The 14,239-nt window shown below is 39.4% G+C and overlaps 1 protein-coding gene across 1 annotated transcript in view; it reads left to right on the forward strand.

Annotated features, from left to right (window-relative positions):
• The window catches only part of sirt1 (sirtuin 1), an 87,394-nt gene that overhangs the window by 62,228 nt on the left and 10,927 nt on the right, over positions 1-14,239 (forward strand). The window contains exon 10 of the mRNA XM_066678326.1: positions 1,499-2,125. Coding sequence (XP_066534423.1) covers positions 1,499-2,125 — 627 coding nt within the window. The remainder of the gene's footprint in view (positions 1-1,498; positions 2,126-14,239) is intronic.

Below are 14,239 nucleotides of genomic sequence, written 5' to 3' on the forward strand. Positions count from 1 at the left end.
AAATTCCCGTTACATCAGGAATATCTCTGGAACAATAAGCTTTTAACATATTAATATGACAGGCATGTGTGCTCTTTTAATTACATAGTCTGTGCCACTTAATTTCTCATAAACAATATATGGACCAGAAAAACGGGCTGCAAGAGATGATTCAGGGACAGGCAACAGAACTAATACTCTGTCTCTGTCAGGACAGCATTTTAATAAAAGTGGAACCCAGTCACTGTTTTTAATTATCACGATGAGCTGTGGATTCTACTGTTTCTAAAAACCAGATGGATTTTAAAAGCTTAATTCATATTCATGAAGTTGATATTTCAAAAGGTTACTTGAAATTCTGAAAGGCAGTGGCAAAACAATGAATGACAATAACAGAATAGTTTAAAAAATTTTCCCATGAACAGTAGGATAATTATGGGTGGTGTGAGTGAAGGAACCACCTTCTCAGTCCATGGCTGAAGTGCCCTTAAGCAAGGTACCTAATCCCAGTTGCTCTCTGGGATAGTTATCCACCACTCTGGGTGTGTGTTCACTGCCCCTAGATTGTGCACGTGTCTTGCGTCAAAGACCAGCATCCTGCTACTAAAAAAATTCAGCCAGATTGGCCTGATGGCGGTGCTATAGCGAAGCAAAAAGTGTTGAGGTCCATACCTCCTAATGTAGAGAGACAAAAAAAAATTTCCCCTGATTCCTCAGGTCATACCTCTACAAAAAAAGCCTCTAGAACTCATAAGCTCATAGAACGTATAAGGTCAGAACTCATAAGCACACATTTTGGGCGGGAAGTAGTCCCTGGAAATGTACCCAATATGGACATATGGGTATCAGCAGAATCCTAAGAACCTGAACTTTAATAATTATCTAAAAAAATGTTGGATTGTCATCACTTGTTGGCTTCCAGACTCCGCCCAGTAACAGGGGTGGTACTCGCATTCTAAAAATCAAACAAATACAGCTAAAAAAAAAAAAAAAAAAAAAGGAGCATATTGACGAGCAATTTGGTTTACAACATACTCTGCATAATATCTTGAAATATGTAGGTCAATAGTCTGTAGTGTGCCAAATATGATTAAAATGCACATATAGGGGGTGTTACAATTTGCCGAAAACTGGTTGCATAGCTTTTTATTGATTTTTAGCGCCACTTAGGGATGCAGTAACTCCTACACACACACACACTCACACACACACACACACACACACTCACTCAGACAGGGGCCCAGAGCTACCCCTCCCTTTCTCACACTATCTTCACAGAGACAACAGAACCAAGGACCATCTTTAAAAACACTACAAAAACTACACTAAAGTGTGGCTTCTGTCTCAGGAAGGATCAGGTGCTGAGGCATTGGGTGTCTTCCAGTGAATACCATGCTTGGGCCATGTAAACTATATTAGCATGTATAATTGCATATTTAATAATTTAATAATTTAATTTTTGTTGTTGTGAATAATTTTAGCAAATTACTGTTTTGAAATTTTTTTTCCCCCTATTTAGGCTCTCTTCCCCATGAAGTGCCTCAAGTTTTGATCAACCGTGAGCCATTGCCCCACTTGAACTTTGATGTGGAGTTACTGGGAGACTGTGATATTATTGTCAATGAACTATGCCATCGACTGGGTGGTGACTTCAAGCAACTGTGCTACAACTCCTCACCACTAAATGAGATCACAGAAAAACCACCTTCTGTACATAGGCAGTCACCTGATGAAATCCAGTCATTGGTGTTTCAACATACTGAAGATAAAGACAGTATCACAGAGGCTTCAGAAAAGGTCACAGTTTTGGAATCTTTTTCAAAGACTCAATCCGTTAAGGACAGCAAAGATGAAACTATTTCATCACCATTTGCCTCACTGGAAACAAAATTCTGCTCAGAGCAAGAAAATAAGGAAACTAGGTTTGGAGAGATAACCCCATGTCCAGAGAGCTCAGATGTTTGTCAGAGTGCACAAAAAGAGAGAACTGCCACTAGTTCAGATGCACACAACCAACAGGAGTGGACTGAGAGATTGGAGACCCAAACTGCAGAGGATGCAAAGCATAGAAATCACGGTGTTAAAGCCTGGAAACAACACTGGTTTAGCCAAATCTGCCGAAGTCCAATCAGTAAACGTCTTGGAGGTAAGATTTAATAATTGCTCTTGTTCATCTGGCCTTCAGTTATAATGAATTTAATATGAAACATTTACAGAAAATGAGTAATACAATTTTACTTGTATGGCAGCACAGTGGCTTTACAGATAGTGTTACTGCAACACATCCTCAGCGTCCTGGTGTTCTGGATGTGAACCTGGCCTCTAGTCACTGTGTGAGAGTTGTTTTCCTCATTTCTGTATGGGTTATGTCCATGTACTCTGGTTTTATCACACAGTCCAAATACACGTATTAGTGCGGCTTCTGAGATGGAGCTGTGCTGAGATAGATGCACAGAGATGGTCTCCTCTTCGTTGGTATTTGAAAATATAAAAAAGTGACAAAAATATGAGTGAGAAAGTAAACGTCGAAGCTAGCAACGATCAAGATACCCTGCTCAAAATGTAACACTTTGTTTAAATGGGAAGTTTTGAGAGAGCTGCAAAGTCAAAATGTAAGGATTAAGAAAGCTCAAACACAGATATCAGACCTGGAATCAGGCTGCCTGGAAGTGATAATCTGCTGACAGTGAACAAAAGAACAAGAATAGCAAACTTCCTTAAGTTTCATGTGGTTCTGAGGAAAGCCTGACTGGAGCATATTGATATTGATGGCAAACAAATTTACTTTGATAACGACTATGCTGCAAACCTCATAGGGAAGTGCAAAGCATACAGGCCTATTAAAAGTTAAGGGGATCCAGTTCCAGACACCTTATACTAAGATGTGAGTTCACTGGTACTCCAGATTGCAGATATGTAGGAGTGCAAATTAATCCACTCAGGACATAATTAAATTACACAGTCAGAAAAATTGTCACTGTTGTGGTACATTCAAGTACATTTCAGTACCTTTTAATTAGAGAACACAGTTGTATCTTAATCTATATTAATTGTCAATTTTAAAATTGTGTTGATTTCATATGCCCCATTTCACAAGAGTGATTTGATGACTGCAGAGGAATGACTGAATGAGAGATTGCCATAGAAAAGCATAAACACTACAGGCAGAGTAGCTCAACGAGCAAGAGGAAAAACTAAAAGGATTAAGAGTTAAATGTGCCCCAGATTAAAAATACAAGTAATTTGTTTAGGAAGATGCTCCTAGTGGTATAGAAATGGACATTATTGTTTAATTATAATTATGAAGTTGATATTATTTTGGGTTTTTACACACAATTATTTATTCACCATATTATTCTTTTGGAGTTATTTGCTCTTCCAGAATGTTGTCTTTGAGACATGTATTTACAAAAATGTATGACTAATTTTTTTTATTGTCATTTCAACCATACAAAGTGGTGTACAGTACACAGTGAAACGAAACAACATTCCTCCAGGACCAAGGTGCTACATAGAACAACAAATTACACAATACAACACAAAGTGCACCTGTGCAAAACGATTTACAATAAGTATGTGATGCATAAACAATACATAAGGGAGGACAGTTCAGTTCGCAGTAAAGTGCAAATATGTCCATTTGAAGGAGCAGTAAGCTGCAATTTTTGTCCGTATTTGTATTAAAGTATACATTGTTTTAGCAGCAGTTTTTCTATTTTTAATAAAAGTGTAAAAATTGCAGATGTGTAAAAATTTGAGAAAGTGACATTGTGTGTGTATTTATGTGTGTATGTGTGTTCAGCCTGATCTGTATGTGTGTTCAGCTGGACCAATCTCTGATGTGTGCATTTGTTCATGCCAGACTCTGTTTGTTCAGGAATCTGATAACTTATGTGACAAAACTGTTGCACAGTCTGGATGTGAGGGCCCGGATGCTACGTTACCTTTTTCCAGATGATGGGAGGGTGAAGAGTGTGTGAGAGGGGTGTATGCGGTCATCCACAATGCTTAGTTGCTTTGTGGATGCAGCGTGCAGTGTAAATGTCTGCTGGTGGGGAGAGACATACTGATGATCTTCTCAGCTGTCCTCAATACCACCTGCAGGGACTTGCGATTCAACATGATGCCATTTCCAAACCAGGCAGTGATGCAGCTGCTTAAGATGCTCTTGATTGTTCCTCTGTAGAATATGGTGAGGATGGGAGGTGGGAGATGTGCCTTCCTCAGCCTTCACTGTAAGTAGATGCTAGGGGTGGGCACTATAATATCGTTCATGATAATACCGGTGTGTTTTCTAATTCGATAAGGCTTTTCCCATATTGTGATAATGTGACATAAATGCAAGCTTCTAACATGGGCACGCGAACGTGACTTAAGCTCAAGCTAGAGCATATTATTTATTTCTTTGTTTTTTTTTTTTTTACGTGATTTTGAAAATAACCATATTTGTTATATCGAGTATGCCGAGGATAGGCAGGTTTCTATTTGAGTACATTTAAAACAGTGCACAACTGTCCCATTCAGCTCTGTTTTTCTCTTTCGCGAGCACCTACGCATGTACGTGCACATACGCTTGCGCACACAGACACACACACCACACTGTCCTGCCTTTTTACGTGAATGCCGCTGGAGCAGTCATTGCACATTTATCATGTGCACTCAGGTCTAGCTCTCTGAAAACAACAAAGGACAAAAATCAGCAGCCAGACTTAGCTGTCCATCATTTAGTGCTGCAGCCAATGCCGTCAGTCTCTCCTACAGGGGTTTGCTGGTTTTGTGGAGACACTGAGAGGAACATGTCAGTGCTTAAAAAATAATAATAAGTAAAAACTTTATTTTAGCACCGTGTCTCAAAGAATCTACATTTAATTTTTCCCTCAACACATCTGTGATGGCAATAAAACTGACTGACTTTTAGAATCAAAGTAATTCCTTATACATAAAAATCACATTAGATGATAAGATTAAAGTGTTATTATACAAATTATGTACATAATATTAAATAATGTATATGAACTGTTTGTGAAGACACCCTTTGTTTAATTTGTTGCAAAAAAAAAAATCATGTGAGATCCTCTGCCAGTTGAACTCCAAGGAACTTGATGCTCCTGACGATGTCCACAATGGAGCCATTGATGTGAAGTAGAGAGTGATCACGCCTTATCCAGCTCTTTGGTCTTGTCTACGTTCAGAGACATGTTGTTGGTTTTACACCAGTCCCTTAACCGTTGAATGTCCTCTCTGTATTTCAGTGGTTCTCAAATTTTTCTATCATTCTCCACCTCAGATGAAAGGAAATTTCCATGCCCCACCTGTTCTATATCGCCCCTAAAAATGGTAATAAAATACACATGCAAGTTTGCAGTCCTCTAATTTATTTATCTTTTATCAGTAGCTTAACATTATAGGACCAGATACAACATTAACATCAGTGTTCAAAAATACAGAAAATTGGCCTGATTAAACTGTGCTTCAGATTCTCACAAAGGTAGAAGCAAGGGCATAGGAGTGAGTTTGATATTGGTGGGGGATATATTTGCTAAGTCAGAATATTAGATAGCTATAAGCTGATTCCTAATATTGACATTGGTCAAAGTGTGTGCCCCCCTTATAGCAAGAAACATTTCTTTAAAATCTTGCTTGATAGTGTAGTTGTGGTAATAGAGGGAATATTAATGCAGAGATTACTTTAACATTGTGATGAATACTATATTGGGCACAACACATAATAAGAATACAAATCATGTTACGAAAATGATCAGAAAAACATTAAAATAATTTGGTATGGTTGATATCTGAAGAGAACCCATCTAAAAGGGATTACACACATTACTCTGACCCTAATTTTAGCAGACCAATGCACGTAATGTGTGGAGAGGACGAAACGACATCACTGGCTTCAAACCAAACCCGGCTGTAGAACAGCAACAGAGGGCAGCTGTGAACGGGTAAATGAGTTAAATTTGACCCATTGTCTACTCTGTCTCCAGTGGTCTCGCCTCTTAACACCTCAGGAAGACAACAGCCACCACCATGCACAACCCATACCTCCTCCACTCCAAGCATTTACACCTCATCTGACTTAAACCTCCCCCCACCCAAGACTAGCCCAACAGTAGAGCACCAACCTTCACTGCTGACCAGGTGAAGAAGGAGCTAAGGAAATTTAAATACTGTAAAGCTGCAGGACCGGATGGCATTGAACCTAAGGTCCTGAAACTTTGTGCTGAGCAGCTGTGTAGAATCCTTCAGAACATCTTCAACCTGAGCTGCACTCAAGTGAGTGTCTGAGTTAGGTGGAAAAGTTCGTGTTGTTCCGGTTCCTAAAAAGACACACCCAGTATCACTGAATGTCTACCGTCCAGTTAAGACTCTGGAACCACTGATGTTGGGCCACTTGAGATCACTGGTTGAAGCTGCCCTGGACCCCCTGAAGTTTGCATACGAGAATGGCATTGGAGTAGATTATTCGGTTATCTACCTACTGGACAAGGGGTACTCCAATCTGGACACAACAGGCCAGCTGTGTGAGGATCATGTTCTTTGGTTTCTCCAGTGCATTCAGCACATTACAGCCTGTGTTACTCGGGGAGAAATTGCGACAGGGGCAGATGGATGAATCCATCATCTCCTGGACAATGGACTACCTGACATATCACCCTCAGTATGTGCAGCTGAAGGGCTGTGTTTCAGACACTACCACGTGCAGTGTGGGGGCCCCCAGGGGATTATATTAGCGTTATTATTATCATTATTGCACCTCTAATTTCAGATACAGCTCCAGCTCATGCCATCTGCAGAAATTCTCAGATGTCATTGTGGGGTGTATAAGGAATGTACAGGAACCTGAATACAGGGAGATGGTGTCAGACTTTGTCAGCTGGTATGAACTAAACCATCTGCAGCTCAGCATCAGTAAGACAAAGTAGATGGTGGTGAACTTCAGGAAACTCAGACCCGCCCCCAATGGAAGTGGAGGTGGTTGGTACTAGTGATCAATCGGGCCGATTTTTGCCATTTTTTATATAATCGGCATCGGCCAATATGTTAGCGCAAGAGGCTGATGTTTACACAATGAACACAGGCAATGCTGTGGGCAGCTCCGTTATTCCCCTTGTGTCCATTTTGCCATCTTACAGGCAGGCATCACTGAGCACAAGTACAGAAGTACAAGCCTCCAACCTGTAGCTGCATGCTGTCTCATCAGAGAAAGAAGTATGAATTATATTCTTCTTCAGCTCTCGCTATTTGTTACTGGCTGCTCTTTGTAACATACACTCAATAATCTGCTATCATAAACGAGTTGATAGTTGTAACCTAGAAACCCAGCGTTATTTAGCCTCTTATTTCACTCATTGGTCGGCTGCGCCTATAAAAAACAAAATCACTCATTGTTATATCCGTCAGTATATCTCAATACTACAGGTCCAAAGTCGAGAGTTAATTTACCAAATTAAAGCTTAAAGTCACTGATTTTCATTGATTTATTCATTTTATATATAATCTCACTGATAAGTATTTTTGCTATGTTTTTGGAAATTATGAAAAAATATAAGGGACAGTACAGATTTTTCATGGTGCCATATTTGAGTAATGTGAACATATCATACACCAATTGAACATCTCAGGATCATGAGGATATACGCTAAAATGCAGGACTAAGGAATTAAAGCCAAAAAAAAAGATAATCCAAACTTCAGGTTTCTTCCTCATCAATGACAAAACCGCAGCTTCTTGAAGGCTGAAGAGCCCACAAGTGGCTCACACACAAAATTAGCACAGCAGCGCTTACCTTAGATAGTTACAGAGCCCCTAAAGCGATTGGGGGAAAATAAAAAAAGACTATAAATTATGCATTCCCTCGCAAAGAGTTTTGCGTTCCCTCACAAACACAATTGTTCCCTTGCAAATACTTTGTGGTCTCCGTAGTACTGTGCTTCCTGTGCATATTAGGTGAACTATGGAGCAGCTCGTTGAATTTTACTTTGATCTTGGACTGAAATATGAAAGACAGAAAACATGGATAAGTTATTGGGGAGCGCCAACTGAAACGTTTTTTGTTGTGTTGTTAATTTTGTTGTGTTGCTATGAAATGAGAGAATTTAAAGTGCAAGCGCATGGACAAAGGTTATGTGAACAGTATAGAGATACAGACAATGAACAGTTTCCAAACAGTGGGAGAGAATGGAGAGTGGACACCTGAATAAAAGTGTAGCTATTGGTTAGGTGTATTGGAGTAATGTGTATGTGTGTGTAAAAGTCAGTTCTGGCAGAAAATGATATCCTGTTTTTACTGCAGCTTTAACAAAACAAACAGAATTTCCAGATAAAACGAATTGCATGGTGTAGCGACCGGCTCGCTTGCTCTACAGCCAAGTCTGGAGTCAGCGCGCTGAGCCACGCCTCTGTAAACATCAGTCTGCAACGTGCCCTGAGATTTCTGTGTGTTGAGCCACTGCCTTACACCCTCAATTTTGTTAGTGAATGACCAGATTTTTGCGATAGACTTTGCTTGATAATTGTTTTTTGTTAAGATTCTTAGCTTGACCCCTACCCCAGTCAATAACAATATATATAAATAAAAAACCCAGCCGTCAACACTTTTACTTTCTTTCATGAAGCCGTCTACGTCTCATACACCTGTTAGAGATACGTGGAACTACTGTGTTCTGACTAGCACTTTCAGGATGCTATATAAACTTTTTTCATTGAACGTATATAAACTTGTTGTTCACAACTTCCTCTGATGATAGGCAGTTTCTTACAGATGTATGAACGATTCGCACTGGCAACGAAACTGTTAGTAGAGATAAAAACATATAATATCTGTTTCAAGTGGCTGGATTTCCCTGGAAACTGCAGTGTCCTGATGTACTGACTGGGCCACAAAGACAATTGTGTATCATAAAACATTTGCAAAAGAGAGCAATGTATTTGCGAGGGAACGCAAAACTATTTGCAAGGGAACGCAAAATCAATAGTATTTTTCCCTCAGTCCCTTTAGGGGCTCCGTTGATAGCCGTTGAGGCCATTCATGAGTAATCCTCGTGTTTGTGTCAAGAGTACTGGTCGAAAAAATTTCAGAAAAAATAGTACACATTTTCAAAAAATAATTAAAATATGATCCCCATGGACCCATGTCCATGAGGTAGAGAGCTAGACCTGAGTGCGCGCGATAAATCTGCAATGACTGCTCCAGCGGCATACACGAAAAATGGCAGGACAGCGTTGTGTGTGTGTCTGTTTGTGTGTGCTCGCGAAACAGAGAAAAACTGATCGTTATGGCAATGCTCACCCAAGGAGGAGGGACAAACACGCAGCAGAGCGCATATGTTTTCAGCGCCTAACAGACCCAGACACCGCGTGAGAGACTCAAACGGTTCTGTTTGGCAGCCACAAGCTTCACAAACAATAATCAAGTAAATAAACATGTTTCAAAGCTTAGATGTCTTTTACTAGTTACATTTCCCCCACTGAGGACATTTAAATGCAGCAGGGGTGTGGAGGAGGTTGCCTTGCTCTACAGCCAATCAGAGTGCAGGTCTCGCCTTTTAACATGTCAGTCATTTAAAGAAACACTGTACTCTGTGAGAAACAAGTGTAAACATCAGAAATAAGCTCAGTACATCAGAATAAAACATACCACACCATAACTAAGGATTCTTACTGTTTGGTGAGGGGTAAATGGCCACTTGGTGAGGGACAGGAGACTAGTTTCGCATAGAAAGTAAAGAAAAACACTAAGATGTTGACGTTAAGTCTAGATAAGATATATACACTGTATTTTTGCAGTAAAAGTAATCATTTTCCTTATGGAGAGCTTGGAGTCTAAAGAGACACTTGGAGAGGGTATCCACTGTCTGCTTCAGCTTGAATAACTTTAAATCAGTAGGATGTTTCAACTCCAAATTTTACCTGATGAAAGTAGTACCCTGGAGAGACAATTTTAAAAAGAAAAAATGAATGGGACTCATGAACTCTTCAGTTTATAGTAGGGCTGAACGATTTGGGGAAATAATCTAATTGCAATTTAAATTGCAATTACTTATGACTTAAATTTCAAACCCATTTTAATCATCATCTTCCTACACAAGATCCACAGATGAAATGCAGTTTTGCTTTTATTTTTAAAGCCTATGAGTAACAAGATAAATAAGATAAATTTACACATGTTTAAACGTAAAATCAATAAACTTAACAGTAACATCAAATGTTTTTCCACATAAAGTACACAGTGAACAATAATTGTATTTAACAGTGAAACGTCATAATTCTTGCAAATAAAACTTAAAGCTGAAATCAGCCAAATTTTCAGTTTTATATATGAAGTTGCATAAATTATATACCTACAGTGAAAACATATAATACATTTAAGATAAACAACACAAAATCACATTTTTGCATATAAAATCCAAAAATTATATTGTAGGAAAATTAAATTGTTTGCATATATGGCTAGTCAGAAACAAGTGTTCACAGGTTTCTTGCCAAAAAGACAAGCATATCTACTTTATGTGGCTTCAGGCATGAACGCTGACAGTTTACAATGTTGCCTCCTGTACTAAAGAGCCTTTCTGAGGGTGAACTTGTAGCTGGTACACACAGATATTTGCGGACCAGCCTGCTCAATCTTGGAAAGTTCACTTGGTGAAGTTTCCACCAAGCCAGAGGATCTTCTTCTCCATCGATGGTGGGTGTCATAAGGTAGCTATTCATCTGTTTCCATGGCATCAAGCTGAACAGACAAGTCTGGTGACATGGCAGTACCCCTGAAGTAGCTGCCAAGTGACCTCTTTGGCTTTTCAGATGAGGCAACTGAACTCTGTCGTTCTGTCGTTTAATTTGAAGAAAATGATAATTTCATGATCAATAACTGTAACTGGTCATGTTACTCCTTTAGAATGCATCATCTCTTATAAAGTTATACAAATCCTAACCATCCATCTACCTTCCTTGCTTCTTCTTCCATTTCCGTCTTCATTCTTGCTTTAATGGCAGGAATATTCTCTTGACTGATATAGTTAGTCTTGAATTGGGGGTCTAAGAATGATGAAACATCAAGCAGTTCTTGGGTGGCAGGATCATTGTATTTTTCCTGGAGGTAGCCAATGATTCTGGACTTGATTGACTTTGTGAGGTCTGTGTCTTTTGGATCCTCTGCAAGTGTTTTTGTTATTAAAAGGTGGAGCACTGGCTTCAAATATGAAATGCTCACATATTCTTCACCAGAGAGTGCATCAGTAAATTCTTGAAGAGGATGCAGTGCCTTGTAAATTGACTCTAGCACATCTGTGTCTTGCCAGGTAAGCAATAGGTGGCATGTTTTCCTGTCAGTGGAAAAAAATAATCTGCTTTGTTTAAAGCAAACATTAGTGAAATGTAATCAGAAATGTGTAAAAACTTACAAATTTGTCTAATAAAAAGTTAAAAGTAATCTAATTGGATTACTTTTGTGTTAACAGGGATTGTTTGATGTTGCTTAAACACTATATATATATATTTCATTCTATTTCGTTCTGCATATACTTGTGTACAAAGAATGAAAAAGATTGTCTAAGTCTACATACACACACATACAAGGAGGGGGGAGATTGAGAAAGCGAGAGAGGGGAGGGCGGAGAGGAGAGGGAGAAATGTGAAAGCATGTTCCATATTTTTATAAATGTGATTTGAACCGACACTTACCGATCGCAAGGTGGAGTCTGTGGCCAAAACACTGTAGCCTGGTCCACTCGTTCATTTCAGCTGTCTTAATCATGTTAGATGCGTTATCTGTGGTAATGCACACTTGCCCCTCTTCATTCAGACCCCAGCTGGCCAACGTCTCTTTCAATTCATTGGCAATGTTCTCTCCCGTATGGTCAAGAGGAAAGTATGACGTCTGTAGACAACAAGTCTTTAATTCGAAAGCTTCACTTATGAAGTGAATAGTGAGGCTCTGGTATGGTTCAGCAGTTCGGCTCGACCACATGTCTGTAGTTGTCGAGTAAAACTCCACATTTTATAGGTCCATTTCAACTCTATTCCTACACAAAGCATACAGTCCTGGTATAGCGACTTGGATGAAGTATGTGTGTGAGGGAATCTGGTATCTCTTATCAAGTGTTTGGAGAAGGTTTTGGAAGCCGTCTTTAGAGACTGTGTGAATTGGCACCATGTCTTTCGCCAAGTACTTTGCAATAGAGTCAGTTATCTCTCTGTGCCTTCGCGAACTTTTTTCCATATGGAGTGACCCCTGCATAATTGGCGGCATTTGATTGGCTGGTTGCGCGTTTATTTTTATTGGATGTGTATTCCCTTGTAAAAAGTGCAGTCTATTGGTAATTCAAATTGCAGCTCCTGCGATTCAAAAATCGCGTCCACTCAAATTGCGATTTTGATTTAATTACGATTAAAAAAAAAAAAAAGTGTGTGTGTATATATATATATATATATATATATATATATATATATATATATATATATATATATATATAATATATATATATCCTTTTTTTTTTTTTTTTTTTTTTTTTTTTTTTTTTTTTAAATAAGACAAGCGCCTTCATTTTTTTTGTGGTTTTCTTAAGCTTTTGACCACTTCATATATATTTCAGGCTCTCAATGTTTTCTTTTACAAATTTGAAGGGTTTTCTTTGAAAATAAATCATGATAATGCATCTAGTCTATTCACTGCCGGAGGAATGGGAATATTGGCTTAACGTAACGGCCATCGGCCACTACTGCTGTCTGCCATCGGCCATCAAAAAACCCATATCAGTCGATCACTAGTTGATAATTACAAATACCTGGGCGTGCTCTTGGACGACAGACTGAACTGGAGCTCTAACACCTGTTCAAGAAAGGACAGCGGTCTGTACTTTCTGAGGAAACTGATGTCTTTTGGAGTGTCTAATAAACTCCTTTGGACATTCTTCGAGTTCATTGTTGCTAGTGCTATATTCTATGCTGTTGTGTGCTGGGGTAACAGCATCAATAAAATTGTACTGAACAAACTGATCAAATTAGTCAAGAAGGCTGACTTTTGTTAGAGTCAAACTGTACACTCATAAATATGTCTATATGAATCAAATCAAATATATTTGTATCGCGCTTTTTACAACTGATGTCACAAAGCAGCTTCACAGAATTCCAGTAAGACAAAGATTTGACATGAAATGTAAATAAAAACTCCAAGTGAGCAAGCCAGGGGCGACAGTGGCAAGGAAAAACTCCCTCAGCTGAGGAAGAAACCTTGGGAGGAACCAAGGCTCACAAGGAGAGACCTATCCTCCTCTGGTCAATTTACTGGTAATAATAGTTAGTAGTCCGTGAGAACTTCAGTGTGGGGCAGCTTCAAGGCACTTGGTGGTTGCTGGAGTGTGGGCAGCTGGTCTGAAGCGTGGAGGAGGATCTCGACAGTCATCCATCAGTCTCCAGATGGACAGGTGGGCAGTCGTTTACTCGGAAAAAGGTAAAGGGATGGAATTAGTTTTGAACTCTTTGGTGTTTGTAAAGCAGAAAATGTGAACATTTACAGAGTGTGGCTAATGACCCCGGCAGATCTGAACTAAAAGGAGAGAACCAGAAGGACACACAGATGCAGGAGCATCTCCCTCTGCTCCACCGTCAACAAACCTGAGTGATCGCGTGAAGCGGCGGGACGACAGCACCAGCATCTCAGTTTACTATAATACCCTGTGTCCATGGACCCCCTGGATCTGCGGCCTTTATATATGGGGGAGCATTTACTACCAAAAGATAAACTAAACAAATGAGTTTTTAGCCTAGATTTGAAGATTGTGACTGTGTCTGAGTCCCGAACATTTTCTGGAAGATCATTCCAGAGATGGGGGGCTTTATAAGAAAAGGCTCTTCCCCCAGCTGAGGCCTTCTGAATTCTGGGAACAATTAAAAAAACAGTATTCGGTGATCTGATAAATGTGGAAGCTCATAATAGGAAATAGTATCCTGAAGGTATTCAGGAGTGAGCCCATGTAGAGCTTTATATGTTAGTAACAAAATTTTGTAGTCGGTGCAGAATTTTACAGGCAGCCAATGACAGTTACTGCATCCTGACAGTAGTGCGTTACAGTAGTCAAGCCTTGACGTAATAAAGGCATGTACTAATGTTTCTGCGTCCTGCAGGGATAAGGCATTTCTAATCTTAGCGATATTGCGAAGATGTAAAAAAGATGTCCTAGTAATACTGGCTATGAGTTGATCAAATGATAAATCCGGGTCAATTATGACACCAAGATTTTTTTTGCTGCTGAACCAA

This window comes from Hoplias malabaricus, chromosome 8, assembly GCF_029633855.1.
Source record: "Hoplias malabaricus isolate fHopMal1 chromosome 8, fHopMal1.hap1, whole genome shotgun sequence".
Taxonomy (NCBI): Eukaryota; Metazoa; Chordata; class Actinopteri; order Characiformes; family Erythrinidae; genus Hoplias; species Hoplias malabaricus.